Raw genomic sequence first — 16,795 nt, 5'->3', positions numbered from 1 at the left:
TGCGCGTTCGAGTCTGTTAATTAAGTACGTTCGCCTTCATCCTTTCGCGGAAATCAAAAAGGTTCCGGGAGACATATTCATTATCTCGCGAACCATCGATTTCGACGTTCTCACCCGAGGGAATCCGCGGGCGTCGGTCGGCCAAGTCGGCGACGACCTGGAGTTAACAGCGCGAGTTTAAAAGTGATTTATCTCTGATTTATGGAGGAAAGAGCACGGTACGGAAGCCGAAAGTTTCTCGGCTTCTCGGCGACGAGGCGGAAAGAATTATCGGCCGGGCACAATGGACAGGCGGTGATATCGTTTACACGTCGAATCCCACGGCCGTCCGTTCTGCACGAAGACAAAAAGAATGTCGGCCGCTTTCTTCGCCTTTGGGCAAGGAAAAAATATCGCGGCTGCTGCGAGCTCGGCGGATTTTCAGAGCGGAGCCGCTGGAAACGGAAGCGCCGCCGCCGCCACCGCCGTCTCGCCGAGACGATGCAGTTGAATTTTCACGGCGGTAGAAGTTCGTAATGAAAAATTTAATTCGCCGAGGAAACGGGAGTTATTCTCAACAGAATATTTTCGCTACGGCAAGCGTTTTACTGCTCCCTCCAACGTCGCTGTTCGTTTTCCGCCAGCCTTTGATATTTTTCGCTCCAAGATGTTCTCTCCTCGCACGCCTCAGCCCGATCCGTTTGCAAATATAGTTCGTATGTACTTTGTATTCCGCAGCTTAATGAAGAAACTTGATGTAAATGTACCGACGTCAATGCAAGTCCTACATTCTTGTTGCTTTAACGTGCGGTATAAACGCAATTTATCTAAAAGCACTTACACGTTATTGGCAAGATTCCGCCTCGCTAGTTTCCTCTTGGCCGCGCGTGCGTTTGCGAAATCCCGCAGTGAAATATTCATGGCGATGGTATTCGCGACTACCAGCAGCGTAATTCCGCGCACGATTCGTGGGACGTCGATTCAAAGTAGAAGAGGTAACCTCATTTCACGCGGACGAAACTTTTCTCTCCCCGTTTCCAGCGCGGTGTTCCTCCCTCTTTGAGCTGACGTCGAAACGTTACAGGAAACGTGTCGCTCCGTTCCCAAAGGAGTTTCGTCGAGTAGTCGATGTTCAGAAAATATCTGTAAGTTGGTGACGCGAGCAGAAACATTTGTCTACGATCGTAGTTCGAGGGGCGTGTGCAAAAGTGCCAGCTCCATACAACATACATTCGCAAACATGAACAATAAAATGAGACAGAATAGTTGATTAAGCACAAAGGCTCGCGCGATTGTTGTCTATGTTTGCGACGCGAATGCAGTTCGAAACGGCTTCGTTACGTAGATACGTACTAGCGTATCTTTCCATTCTTCTCGTCTTCTCGGTTCAACGCTAGATACAAAAGGATATCGCTGGCGCACTGGTGTCTCGCATCACGCCGTCCCTTTCGGAAACAGCCGGAAGTAGGAAGGTATCAGCTGGCTGAAGTCTGAAGCCGAGAGTTCCAAGTCTTGATTGCACGATTCATAACGCTCAGAATCCAGGGCGTATTCGCCCTACTCTCCCCCCCTCCTCCCCTCATCCCTTAATTCTCTCCACGTCGGCCTTGTTCTCAGCTGCCGCGTGATATGACGACGGATCTTCACTTCCGGAGGTAGATCGCCCGTTATGGTCGAAACTTGAATTCGCTATGAGGAACGGTCACGAGTGAGGATCATGTCGGATCAAATGGGCGTGTAGAGAAACGAATGTTGAATTTCTTGATATGCGAACAGCGAGCACCGGAGTTTCAACATTGTAATTTATCATTTTCAATGTGAAATCATTTATTCCGCAGCGCGAGAAATATTTCAGCAGACCATCCGAAAAGCATTTCCAGCATTTCCGCATTAGCGAGGTACCATTCGGTCTCCTTAATTCACAATCTCGGAAACGAATCCTTTTTTAAAGAGTTGGAGCTATAGTTGAATGAGAAGTCGCGAGAGAGCAACGATTTAAAAAATTCCGCGCAAGTTGACGGCAAAAACGGCGGACCATGTAAGAAGCAGGTCTTCGAGTTCTCTGAGATGTAGCGGATTAAATTGAGAGAAAAATTGAACCAGCCCTTATTTCAGCGTGCAATGTTTCGTAATCTGTTAAAATAGGTATATTAAAATGGGGTAATGTACTGCAGTTTAATTTTCTTTCCTCTCTTCATTTTTGCGTTACGCGTCTACATTTTTATGTCTTTGTTCCGCGCTGTCAGTTCCCTTTCTATATGCAGAGAAAACTACCCGCTGAACGTATACCCGATGTACACTATCTACATATGCATCCCTATAGATGTATGTATGTCCTTTGAGAGCAATGCTGAAGTTTCACAAGCGTTCTGCAAACAAGATCACAGAACCTTCTCACACAAGCATTTTTTTAGAGTACCTTCTAAGCAATTTTTTTATCGCAAATGTTTTAACTTGTCACGATACATATTTCTATATTGTAACAATATTCACACGAGAATTGATTAAAATTCACTTACATAGGATAATAATAAAAAATTATGCTACACAGCGAATATATTATCTTTGCGACGTACAATATGAATACGTCATGGATATAATGTAGACACGCAAACTGTCATTTTCCCTGAATAGACCATAAAACAAGGCGAACGTGTTCCTTATTTGGCTTTAGAGCGTGGATGGAGACACGTGCGGCCAATTGAAGTTCCATTCCACAAAAGTTGCTCCGGTAACTTCCTAGCGACCTCCGCTCCCGGACTCAACTCAAGAAGAACCGCAGGCTGACGGTAATTGAGGACAAATAGAGAAAATACTTTTGATAGTGGCCGCAACGACGATCATCCCAGTTCCGTACGAGCGGTTAGACGTTTCATTAAAGGATATTGCCGTTGCTCAGAAGGAAAGAGAGGGGGAGCTGAACTTCTTAAGGGTGAACCGGTTGCAGCTTGCCGTTTGACGGCGGTGGGTTAGTGAACGAGCGAGAAAGTAACCCTCCCCCGACAGTCGTTGTTCGAGAATCTCTGGCGCGACATCAACGATTATTAGATCCTTGATGCGAGGATGGTACTCCGACCGGAAATGTTGAATGAGATCAAAGATTAATTGAAATCAAAGATTTCGCAAGATAATTGCGTCAAACGTATCAATTTTGACACAACATTTTAGTCGCCGACTTCAAAAATTGAAAGAAATTCTTAAAAGTATTATTAATTTTGCACCGATTTCAAAAAATTGAAAGGGATTCTTAAAAGTATTATTTCATACTTTTTAAAGCTTTTTTCAATTTTTTAAAATTTTTTAAATACTTTTTAGAGCTTTTTTTGAACTCGGTTCTATTAAAAAAAAAAAAATTTTTTTTATTTTATACTTTTTTAGTGTTTTATTAAATTAACATGAATAATTATTATCGCATATTTCCTTACTGCTCCGTGATGTTCTAGCGCGATATTTTATGTATATACTAAAACCTTCTTGGAGGCTTCTTTAGGACAGTGAAAACCGCATTAAAATTCGTCCAGTAGTTTTAGAGAAACTTTACATACATACACGCTGAATATAGAACCTCCTTTTTTTGAAGTCGGTTAAAAAGGAGAAAGCTAGAAGAAGTCGAATGTCTGCCTCTTCTTTTCCGCCGTTTCCACTCCGTTACCCGTTCGTGCTGCCAACAGCTGACATGGAATACAGACGAAGTTAACAAGGTTGTCAGAATATCATTCGGAACGTTGCAAATAAAAGTAAAAATATAGAGCATCGTCGTGTTTCGAATCGCAATGTAATAAACGAGTCGGCACGTTAATATTGTAAGTTACTTATAATATTACGAATTATTGGGACGATATTACGGGGTTTCTCATTATCGTTTCGGCATTTGCTCACTTCGTTAGCCTTTTGTAGGACAAGTTCAGAGAGGTTTAACGATGTCGTCGTCATGACGGAGGAGAGAATGGAGCTAGCAGTCTGTAAGAAGCTGGGGGCTTTATTAAAGCCTCCTATAATATTAAAGAGGCCAAGAGACTGCCAGTGTCTCGTACGTGCTTATACTGCGCGAATATAACCGCGGTCTCCAGAACGCATTTGGAATATACCGAAACTGTACCTTCTTGTTATACTATGAGATTATATAAAAATATGATCGCATTATTATACGAACGTATATTTCACTGCTATACAGACATATAAATCCACAGAGAAAAATATTATTCTCTCTCAGGATACAAAAAATGTGTTCATTATAAACACAACATGTTACACTTTGATATAAAATATCAAAGTGTAACATGATGTATGACATACTCTTAATTATACCTACCCATATTTCGCAAAAAATAATAATTTAATTCAGTGAAATTGTATAATTCAATTTTTTTTCATCATTCTCTACGACACGTGTAATATCTTGCGGCTTCTCCTGCAACCTCAGAATTATCAACTTTGGTCTATATACGGTCGACCGTAAACGAAAAGCATTTTCATTCAGTTCCCGTTGTTATCTACATTATCTATTTTGCAAGGATGTTTACTGCAGTTGACTCGTTGTTATGGCGTAAGGTAATCACGCTACCGTGTACGTTTTAAACGGGATATTCCCTCTTGGACGTCGTTATACTTCACGGCAATGTTCCCCTGCGCGAGAAGCGTTTCGTCTGCGCTTCAGTTACAACATGAAAGCCGAGTGACCGAGCTGTCGTTTCGTGGTTACGACGTCGTTGCCGTATCGGCGTATATTGCCAGCGAAAGAGACTCCGAGCCTTCGGTCCGCGTCGGTTTCGCAGAAGGGATGAATTTTGCGAGTGCGGAAAGGGGTGGGAGGACATTCGGGAGGATGGGTTTACCCGCAGAGCTCGGTTTCAGGTCAAATTAAACATGAAGCTGCGCGATCGTTCCGACCCGCGTGGAGCGTTTCCTTCACAGGAGATCCAGCGGATCGCGGGATTGAGCCGGGCGCATTCGTTCTGGCCTCGTGCGGTATCCGAACGCTTAATTTTATATCACGACCAGAATGAATATATATACCGCAAGGTTGGAAATATTAATGCCGACAGGAAGGGGAGACAGCTACATCTTCATCTCCGTGCATTCGCCAAATGCAGTTGCGAGCAATTTAATGAGTGTTATGTAGCATGTATGAACGCGAATTAACTAACTCGTACGGAACAATGGGACGTTATATTAAAATAATGGCTTGTGTGTGTGATTTACTTGCCTGTTTCATTCGTCCGCGGTATATTCACGAATCAGCTAATTAAAACAGTCATGCTCATTACACGCTCTATCACAGAATAATCTTTCGCTAATGTACAATTGATTGTGACGTTAACCCGTACGGTGGAACTCGTGTATTACTAGAAATTTGACGAGTGTTGCACGGCATTACGCGTCATCGTTGATATATATCACTACTTTTCTCTCCCCTTGCCATGTTGCCCGCGGTTTACCGCGTAGAATGATGATATTAATTAATTGTGGGAATATTAGTATTAGCATAGATGTGTTCAATTCGCTAAACAAAAGCGTAACTGAGTGCAAACGTAACAATAATACTTGTCAGAATGCGATAATATTGTATGACTTGTACAAAGCACTCGGAAGCTATGCATAAATATATGAAATTTAATAATAGATTTTCAAACATCTTCGGAAAATAACACAGAAACGAGATGATAACAAGAAATAATATTATTTAGCAGTTTTATAATTTCTGTATGAAATTTGTATAGCTATTCTGATTCCAGACAATTATTATTAATACTTAATAATAATGGTTCGTATCTTCGGGGATAAAAAAGGGAACGTAATAATACAAAAAAAAAAGACTTGAAAATTTTAAAGAAGACTAGGACTTCAAATTATCTTGAAATAACGAGCGAACTTTCAAGAAAATGTAGCACTTCATATAATCAATTAAACTCCAGAACGAGTGAGATGCTAATGGAGTTCGACTAAGTATAAACTAGAGCAAACTAGTATCGAGTCGAACGAACGCATCAGCCTTCACTAGTTCATATCTATTTGTGTCGTAAATTCCTCAACTCGTAACTGCGTGACTGTGGAACGTATTCATGTAATAGATCATCATCTCCATGTTAAATATAACTTTCATGAATATGTTCGTATATATACCTTCTCTTAAGGATGAAAAATAGGATAAGCCTATTAAGCTTTCGGAACATAGATGGAATGTGAAAAGAATTGATGTAAAGTGGATTGAAACAAATGGGCTCTATGACCATCGACGCATAATAAACGATGTTTGAGCATTTGTTTATTCTCCGTGTCCCCTCGCATTTGTTTCTCTACCGTTCAATGGCCCATTATTCGTAGTTAAGACAATGCCCTATCGGCCATTTGTCTTTTTTCACAATTGACTGTTATCCCTCGCTATAAATCTGACAGGTGCCGAAGAGGCGCGTGAAGGAATCTATCGCAAAGTGGTCATCGTAATCTCTGTTATCTTAAGCAGACCCTTCGGTTATGGTTCCTTGCTCTTCCAGCGGATCCTGCTTCGGACTCGGCTATCATTCCCCTTGACGTTGACGGAGTATTGTTTTCCCGAGCAAGATTTCCTCCGAGTCCACTTGCTGCAGGAGTATGGATAGCGATATGGCAAAAAAAAAAAGAACGAAGTTGTAATGAAATGTCACCTCAGTGTTTGTCTTCTCCACAGGCTTTGTTTGAATGTTCGTTGTTTGTTTAAGTATTCGATCAAAACCGCGCAATATAAAACAATATAATGTCTCTCTCGAAGAAGAAGATATTTTAAATGTCGCATTGTTAATATTTCAATACTGCCATTTTTATGCAAAGCATCGGAAGTACATCGTGTATTTTGCTCGTATTTCATACATGTCGTATTTACATATACAATTCACGCCAAATTTGGAAGATAAATGTTAGTTGTTATTCCTCCCTGGTGTTGTTTTGCTATAATTGAATGATTAATTGCATCCCCGTTCTCTCTCGCGTCGCTGAAAGCGTATATTCATCAATGTCTCTCATACCTATAATTACAATTCTCAATTCAATGATAATGTTGACGTCGGTAATGGTCTTTGTTTCATCTTTGAATTATTTGTCAAGCACATCGGGGAACAATATATTTTGCTGGATAAGATATGAATAATTCACTTTATAGTTAATGTAATCTATTTAGCTTTACGCCACATTATTACAAGTTATTTCAAGCATTTATATCAAATAACTCAAATAAAATTATTGATACTTACAATAGTTGATGAATTCAAGCCAATTAGCTCATATCGATAGTCAGAAAGAGAATATCTAGATATATATTAACTTAATAACATATAATGTTGTAGAAGTTATATGTAAGCGGCTTAACAAACGGGATTCTGACATGTTCTTTCAGAAAGAACTTTTTATGTTAGAAATTCTGATTTCTCGCTATCCTTGCCTCGTAGCTTCTATTCCCCTTGCAGATCGTACACCCGCGATTCCGTGGAATTAATTCGTTAAGAGGTGGGAGGTCGGTCGTCCTACCGTGATAGACGGGGTTCGTAAATTTTAGAGGTACACCTGGTACTTTAGCCCACTAGGGCGGAAGGAAGGAAGGAAGAGAGATGAGTACGGCGAGTAAATCCAGCTTCCGGTAGCAGGTCGGCTTCCCTGGCTAGAGTTGATCCTTGAGAATCTCGGTTATTCACTCGTGCTGGGCTGTCGATAACTTGGACAATCTTAACCCCCGCCCACTTTCTTTTCTCTTTCGCACTTTCACGTGCTCGCTCGTCTTGTCCATCATCTCGTTTGTCACGAAAAAGATCTTTGGTTTGGCTTCACACATCTTCCGGATCAGCCTTCTCGTGTTACACCGCTAAATCCAATATCAGGCTGTCGCTTCCTATTTTCCGAGAGGATCTAGACATAGTCCTCGCCTCTATTGCGCTTCTACTTTTTCTCTTTTCGCTTCTAACAAAAGTGATCCAGGCGAAGAATTGCTTTCGTATAACCGCAACTTGTTGAGTGAAGAGAATTTTTGAAACCGGACTGAAGTGAGCACTTCAGTTTTTAGCGAGTATAATGTATAAGTATACACGTATATATACGCGTTAGAGATAAAAATATTCGTATCTCACTTATGTATCGCGGCAACGTCATTCATACCTACCCTTTTTTATTATATTTTATATCATTTCATGTTGCAGGTGACTGGCATCGTAGGCAGAGCGGATGTTCTAGCGTGTATCTTCTTTTTGCTGTCCTTTCTTGCCTATCACGGGTGAGTATATAATTTAATAACTTAAGTTTTTTAGTCTTACTGAAGTTTCCGGCACATTTAATCTTCTTTAAGATTAACGAATATGAATACGGATACACGCGGTTTATATAAAATTTCTACTTATACATCTTTTTATACCTATTATGTACAACAAATATAAATTTCAAAGTTTCGCAGAAAGAGAATTTAGCTAACAAGTTAAGAAAAATCCCATACTTATGCTACTTCACGTTTATATATTATCTAAGAGTTAGAATACAGTTGATATACCCTCCTGCAAACTAGGGAAACTTAGGGGCTGCGCATACGTCAAGAATGTCGGGCGACACTTAACGTCGCGACGACGCCAGCCTGACGCCAAAACAGCGACCCATTCGTTCTCATGAACATGGAGCCCGAAAATTATGAACTAAACTAATTTACCCTACAAACTACTATTATAGTTACGTGGGATCGCAAATGTGTCCCGGGTTGCTCGCATCGATCTTCAGCACGAGGGCTAAGAAGAATGACTAAACGCACAAAACAATTTCAATTTATACATTTCTAAAGAGACATTATTCTCGCAATATTCATTTTACGGTAGATATACGTCTGCTACTTCTGGGTCTAAATTTAATTAATCGTAAAAGAAGCTTAATTAGAAACTTTAAGTAAATTTCATTAATAAACTGCACGGAGAAGCCTGACATGGCGAAAAATCTGTAGAGACAGACTCGATTGTGAGAGCATAAAAAGTTTCCGTAGAGGTCGTACTCCAACATAAAAGAGCGTTTGCAGAAGACAAGAAGGTAAAACTCCGTCTGTAGGGCTGGCCAATGGTTGGGCGGCCAATGGCTGGCGGAAGGGTAAGATGCTTGTCTTCGAACCTAGGAAATTGATTACTCTTGGCTGCCTTTGAGTACTCTTTCTCTTTCGTTTCCTACCACCTTTACTTCATCACCCCGCGCTCTATGCTTATCTACCTTTTTTTTTTCTTTTTATTTAACTGGTGTCTCTTAGTTCCTCCGCCTTCAATTCAGTCTATCAACCATCCCACGCCTCGCTTTTAAATCCTTCGGCGATTAAGCCGACCGATGATTAATTCCAATTATATATTTGGCTTATCGTCAAGACTCTCGTTATTCTCTCGACTCTCGATCGCTTTTCTTCTCTATAGAGTGTATTCTCATTCGCGCGAGAGTGTATTCTCTCCGCCATTACTGCGGCGAGTTACGATTAATCTTACTTAGGGAGCTTTGATGTAAATTGTAAGAAACACTTCCATTTTGCCGCGGCCTTTCTACCTCGCTTTTATGAGCGGGTTCTCGAGAAGTCGCGATCTTGTCTCAGCGGACCAGTCTCGCATTTTTGTCTCTCTTTCTCTCTCGTTGTTCCTAAAAATCCCAAAAGACATCTTGGAACGGATCTGTCATTCAACATAGATTGATACACATGCCAACCGACGTAAACGAATAAATCCTACACGTCTTTGGATCAATGTTCTTGATGAGAATTGTTTCCCGATACCGACGTTTTTATTCGACCCGAGAAGAGAACGATATATTGAAAATATCATGAAATACATCTGTATAAGCAAAAATATAGTTGTATTATTAAAGTATTATTTCTCATATGTATAGCGGTTTTGATTATAATACTTGTATATAATTCTTTTATATTAATTTCTTAAATAAAAATCTTTTACAAAGAGATTACAAATTCTAAATATAAATAATTTTTTGTATCTTTTATATATATTTGTAATAATAAAAAATTACAAGACATTAAAATTATAAGGCGCTCGTGTACTTAAATTACGTTAATTTTTAACTTTATTAATTTTTAGCTTTATTGTTGTATAATATTTGAATAAAGGTATAATAATGGAAATCCGTCATATTTGAAAACTTGAATCACGGTAATCGATTTGTGTGTTTTAGTACATAAAAATTCGATCCAATTATACAATATCTTTTGGTCTAATATTTAAATATTTGTTTTTTTTTTTATAGTCAGCAGACGGCTTACGTATGGTCCAGCGTTTGCCTGGGTGCCCTATCGATGTTGGCGAAGGAAACTGGCGTTACTGTTCTGGTACTAAACCTTCTTTACGATCTCTATCGTTCCTGGCATTCAATCAAGAGGTAAGTGTTTAAGTGCTCGATATTGGAGCGTGGTGCACGTTACGGCGAAATGTAAGGTTTAATGTCTTGAGGTAAACTTTAAATTGATATAGCTGTTTTGATTTCAGTTACTTATAATACCTCAGAATCAATAAGATTAATCTAGGATATTTGTGTCGCGTTCGAAAAATGAGGCTATTAGACGAGAAAGCTATGCATATAAAGTATTACGAAGTTTATTCGCTCCGCATCGGAAATCACCGTCAATTTCATGTCGCATGTCCCAAAGCGGTAAATGTGCTCCTCGTGACGGTAGAAAATACGGCAAAAATATTTCGACGTGTTTAAGTTCCGTGTCGAAACGCAAACACTTTTCAAACATTGACTAGGTGCACTATTAATCATATATAGTGATAGTGACGCAATGTTCGACACATTTTTTTGTATTCACGACGGCAGATGTATAATATAATCTGCAATACGAAAAAAGCCTCTGCACTAGATACATGTATTTTACAGGTCTATTTTCGAAGTCAAGTGGAACGACGATTCTAGATATTTTTCAAGACGTGCTGCACCGTTACTCGTTTCGGTAAGTTGAGATAAACTTAGTACAGTATCAAGTGAAGTCGCGTCTGTACTTATATGTAATAATGAAAAGACGATAATTGCCTCTGTTATAATTATATTGCCCTCAATTTCTCGACTTATAATACGCTGAAATAATGTGAATATATCGTGATAAAATCCTGTGTCTCAATTCGGCGACACATATTCATACATTACTGTCACTCTAATGTTAGCTGAATCAATCCTAAAGCTGAATATTCCTAAAGGATTAAGAGGAAAGAATGACTCCATCTGCAATATAGATGAATGGGTCAAAGAGGATTGAAATACTCTCAAAATACTCTCAACGCATCATGTACATTTGGTCGTGCGTGGAAGTCCCATAGGATTTTCAGACGAGTGTGGGAAGAGCGACTGGCTTTGTTATTATTGTATTAACGACAATGTCTGCGCTTCTGGTATCCAGGGAATTGCAGGGATGTCCATGACTATATTTATCCTTTTAAGTCCGTGCACCCTCAACTTATCACGTAACTGGATTAACGGAAAAATCAAGCTTCAGTAAGCCTCGACGGCAATTGAGAGAGAAGCATATTGTATAATATTGATTTATCCTTGATTGTTTTATTCAGGAAATTTATCGAAGGTATCAAGAAGAAGAAGAAGATAAGAATTTTGATGAAGTGATCGCAGACTGCTGCAAATGTGTATTCACGTATTGTTGTAACGTAGTACTCGGCTGCTAGTACTCGGCGTTATACCTAAAGGGGACTACCCTACGTATTAAGAGAGAAAACACGATCGTCCCTCTTCTATAATCCGCGGAATTAGCGCGGATCCTTTATTCCGTGTCCGCATTAATTCTTAACGACCGATATCTTTCGTTTTTATCGCCCGGCTATAGTCAGACATCGATGTTTACAGCAACTCGTGCCTTAAGCAAATTTAACGATCGTTACTATAGATACACTCGACGTAGAGAATTTCCCTTTACAGTCGTGGAAAATAAATAACATTCCCCGAATTGCTATGCAACACAAGACAAACTGTGCAGCAAACGAAGCGTGGGATGAAATAGCGGCAGTTTCAAAAGATCAACAGAATGATATATGATTCGCATAAATGGCTATTGTATACCGCTCGGCAATCGAAAATATGGCACGGGTTTACTACCGGCATACACGATAATAATCAGCTTTCTCGTAATTAATTTTGTTAAATGACGGCAATAATTCAATGCCAAATTTATCTTTCTTCAGGATTCATTTAAGTTAAACATCATTTTAACTTGAGTACACTTCAAAGAAGCGAAAAACTTGCACGGTTTAATTTTGATCGAACGTTTTATGCGTTTAATTTGAAATCCTCTTTGAAACTTGATTTTCAAACAGGATTTAAAGTTTTTGCGAATAGTAAAGCTTTTAAGAAGGCTCTCTCTTTCTAGCAAAATCCACGCAGGCGTGAAGTGCCTTGAATCTTCAAAGGAGTCTCAAGTTAGGTGGTAAATTTTATCGATAAAAAATGTGAATTTCTCGTATTTTCGGCACGAATCCATCGAGGTCATGCTAGTCGATCACGACACGTAGGGTGTAACTCCTAAACGGAGTTTACGAGATGCTATTAAATTCTCGGCGCTTTACTAGCGTTGATGTTCATACCTAAGAAACGCCAGCTCTTGCGGCGCCGGCGCTCATCGTCTTTATTGTCGCGAATTAATTTAGACGGCGTCGTATTAAGTATCCTTACCAACACGGGAAAGCGTTCGATAAAGATAGCATATCTCACACAATCAGTAATGGTTGTGCTGTAACGTATCCATTACCAAACAGGCCAAGCAGGCATTGTATTAGTTATCAAATATTTGACAATTGTGAAATGATATATAAACGAACAACAATTCTGCAATATTAATTTTTTCTATAAGTTATATTAATCATTCTGTAAGTTAAGTTTCTATAAGAGTAAGACTGTTTTTGAAGTAACAGAGTTTCAAGTTGCGCATTAAAATTCTGTAGCGTATAATTAGTCGGTAAACTCAATTGTATAATTTCCCTCGGTGCAGGAATTGCTAAATAATGTATTTTGCCCTCAAGACGTATTGTGGTAAGTCAGGGCAGCACGACCCGTCACGTGGGCCAATGCGGGAATAAAGGTTGCGCATGGAAAGTACTTTAACCGAACACGATTCTGAGTTATGCTAATTTATGCTGCCGAACGAGGGAGGCGTGCTTGCACACGACCTACCTTCACACAGTTATCTACATATCCCGGATCTCTTTCCACCCCTGTCGTTTCCGCCATCCCGTAACACTTACACGCCCTCAGGTACGTCGTTCTCAACGATGCTTCTCAGTCTTCATCGCCGGCAAAGACCACTAATATCCTAGAATAGAATACTGTACTATTTAACTAACGTTAAATGTAATCTGTCAGATTTACAGATTCTTTATTCGAGCAAATTGAGATAAGAACATTATATTTTACTTGCAAAATAACATTTCATTGTCACTTATAAATTAAAGTTGCTAATGATTTCTGTTTTTAGAGAGAAATTTCAAGTAATTTGAAATTCAAGTGCTTTTAAATCGTTAACAAAACTGACTGCACTAAAATATTATCGCTATTGCATCAGAAGACACGCGCGCGAAAGGCGTGTATCACACAGCTAACGTCTAAGGTGACAAACCTAATCAATAGGCCAATCTATTAGAGAGAGAGAGAGAGAGAGATGCGCTGTTTACTGATTGTACATCGCTATGCTCACTGTTATCTGATTGGCTTAACGCTTAACTCTCGCTTGTATTACACTCCCTTAAGATACTACTATCAAAGACAAATTACGATCGAAGCTGTTCCACCAGCGGCAAGAAATGCATTATCGCGATTGCTTTCTTCATCATTATCGAATTAGTCAATAATCAATATCTAATCGAACATATTAAAAGAATGCATTTTCGCAAAGAGAAAATGCATTCTTGATCTTAATCTTAAAAGAATAGCGAATATTAATTCGTAGAATGTACCGTAATTTCTAATAATTTTATTATTTCATTGCTACTGTATTGTTACTGTACTTGATCATTACATCGCAAAGCGTTACGATTGTGTATTCATCTCCGGTTAAAAGTTTGCAACGTCGAAAAAAAAAGCATCAATATGCGATACGACATTTCCCGCGCATCAGATATTTATCGGAATTGAATTTCCGCCCCTCTCGCCGTATTCCGCAGGTCAGCCGGGAGATCTTCGTGGTGGCGTAATACAATATTCCAAGAGCTTCCCATCGAAGAACAAGGCCGGCATTGGTGTCGGACGTCTCGACAGAACGCGGCGTTTCGATGACGGCGTTAGGTATATATATACGACGTGTTCGTATGACCGCTTAGGACGGACGCTACCCTCGTCTATCGACTTCGATCCTGAAGGATATGAATACCTCGAATTGGCAGATATTGTCCGACTCTCCAACCCTTCCAGAACCACTCACCGCCGTGTCTGTCCGCCGACAAGAATGCGAGCGAGAGAGGCCCCGACGTAGATACAAAGGCGGAGAGACAGTGAGAGGGCCAACGACGCCCCCGGATAACTCCGGAATAAGGGATAGAGAGTGGTCTATCGGAGGATGGCACGGACGTCTATTGGGTTAGCGAGCTCTGCGGAGGACGTGACGGAAATGTGACGACGGTCCCGTGTCATCCCCTGCGTGAACGTGACGACGTCTTGGCGCAAGAGAGAGACTGCGAAGCGACTCTACCCTTCGTTCTTTGCTATTCAGACCCGTGAATCGTGTTACTTAATTAAACCATTTAGCGGAACGTGACTGGTGCGTCGCGTCCCGTCGACTAGTAACATTATTGCGAGACGTATTACTAGCTTCCTCGCCACGTATCTTACAGATGATGAATAATTAACGTAAAGAGAAAATTGTATCATGTGGACACGGCATACGAATGCGCAATTTTGCCTTTGCTGTCTGCTCACTTTTCAACCATTAACTCTACTTTGATTCACTTCACTGCATCGTAATAGTTTATGTGTTTCTGTATTTACGCGTCTCTACCTATGTTAGTGAATAAATAAGTTGAGTAATGCTTATTTATATAATAATGCTGAACAAATTTGAGAGACTGCTTGTTGAAAGCACCGTTCCAGCTACTTTGTTATTTCATTTTTTTGTTATATAAATACAAGAATATAATGGTAATTTATGACTGAATTATGATGGAGTATAAATGTAAAACATAAGAGTTGCAGTTGTAAATAAATACAATACGAGCGCATTTTAATTAAAATATAAGAGACACTTGATTTATTCACGTTTAATATTCACATACGGCTGTGTAAAACTTTTTATATGTGACGATTTAATTTTTTCTCTTTGTTAGCAAAGTATTAAGAAAGTAAATTTGTTAAATTAGTTTAAGCATTAGTTTAAATATTACAGAAGTTTTCAAATCTACATTTGTCATAAAGTATATCTGGACATTTCCATAAGCACTCGAAAAATGTGTCTCTGTAACAATATGAAAATTTATCGACCATTTAATGTTTGCAGTTTAGCATACTTTTTGTGGTACGACTCGCTCTACTTCATGGTACTTTGCCGAACTTCTCCGCACAGGATAATCCAGCTGCTTTTCATCCCTGTTTCCACGTCAGGTGAGTATAAATCCTTTATGTTACGCGAGTCGCGACGTAGAATCCTATTACAACGTTTCAAAACTCGCAGCGATTGAGAACGACTGGAAACTTTATACCATTGTCCCTCGTTGAGGAGTAACGTATCGCGTATACGTGAGATCAAAGTGTTGGATGACAATGGAAACAAGACGACTTTATCCTTTGATCTGATTCAGCCCGTATTCACCTCTCGCCCCGGTGCTTTCAACAGTTGGAAACATTTAAGCTGCCATACTGTTTTGTTTGTTTGCTCTCACACCTCTGCGAAAGAATGTATTCTTAGAGCAAATCGGCCATTTATCCGATTACTTTCACGAAACTGACATAAAATGAAAGAGAATGGACATTTATACGGATATATATGGATGCATCGCCAATTCTGTGATTGTTACGAACATAGGAAGGAAAATAGAATACTTTTTTATGTACTCATATAATATTTCTTACATTAATTCTCCGAGAAAGAGAGATCATCTAGATAAAGACCTCTATCTTTTATTTATTCCATTCATTTATACTTGAGTTAAAATGTCTTCTAATGCAACATCCTGAGGTTCAGGAGCGTTAGATGACTGTCAGCCGGAGAAAGATTTTCGATTCGTGCTCGGATTAAACCGGAAGTCTGGTCTGCCCAACTTTTCTACTCCTCCAATTGCCTGTTTGCAACAGATTCGCGCCGCGTCCCGCTGGCCCGATTCGAGTCCCACCCTCAAAGAGTTTCGAACGCGATGCAACTTTTCGACGCTACTCGAAAAATCTCTCAGTTGATCTTATCGAAGACGGTACTGGCGATACCGCGCGATTCGCAATTTTAATCCACTCGATAACCTCTTGAGACATTTTCTTCTATCGTTTCTAGAAGTTTTCTCGGTGGCGCATTATAGGCGTTCGAAGAGAATTCTGAAATTGCGGCGTACGCTCACGAAAAATTTTCTAATATATGATCCGATTTTACGGCTCACTGAACATGTCCAGTAAATCCGATTCCGCTATATCCCGTAGTTCAACGATATCGCATGACCGCCGCGTATCTATTACGTCTCACAAGGAACGGACGTGTCCTGACGTTTCACGTAGATGGAAAATGGAAATGGTCGCGCGATGTGATTCTCTCGACGCGACACCGCAAAACTTCCGTTCATGACGAGACTACGAAACACATTCACCTCGTAGAGCTCTTTTATGGCAAGAGCACCACGGAGACGGAGCGGTCTTTTTCACGCTC

General features: G+C 39.9%; 1 protein-coding gene across 1 annotated transcript in view; it reads left to right on the top strand.

Annotated features, from left to right (window-relative positions):
* Nucleotides 1–16,795, top strand: part of LOC139814245 (protein O-mannosyl-transferase TMTC1-like) — a 120,991-nt gene that overhangs the window by 57,999 nt on the left and 46,197 nt on the right. Inside the window, exons 3-6 of the mRNA XM_071780371.1 lie at nt 8,142–8,215; nt 10,210–10,341; nt 10,840–10,912; nt 15,446–15,549. Of these exons, the coding sequence (XP_071636472.1) occupies nt 8,142–8,215; nt 10,210–10,341; nt 10,840–10,912; nt 15,446–15,549 (383 nt within the window). The remainder of the gene's footprint in view (nt 1–8,141; nt 8,216–10,209; nt 10,342–10,839; nt 10,913–15,445; nt 15,550–16,795) is intronic.

This window comes from Temnothorax longispinosus, chromosome 6 (genome assembly GCF_030848805.1).
Source record: "Temnothorax longispinosus isolate EJ_2023e chromosome 6, Tlon_JGU_v1, whole genome shotgun sequence".
Lineage (NCBI taxonomy): Eukaryota > Metazoa > Arthropoda > Insecta > Hymenoptera > Formicidae > Temnothorax > Temnothorax longispinosus.
Note: the sequence above shows the minus strand (reverse complement) of the source record. Positions and strands in the feature narration are given on the sequence as shown.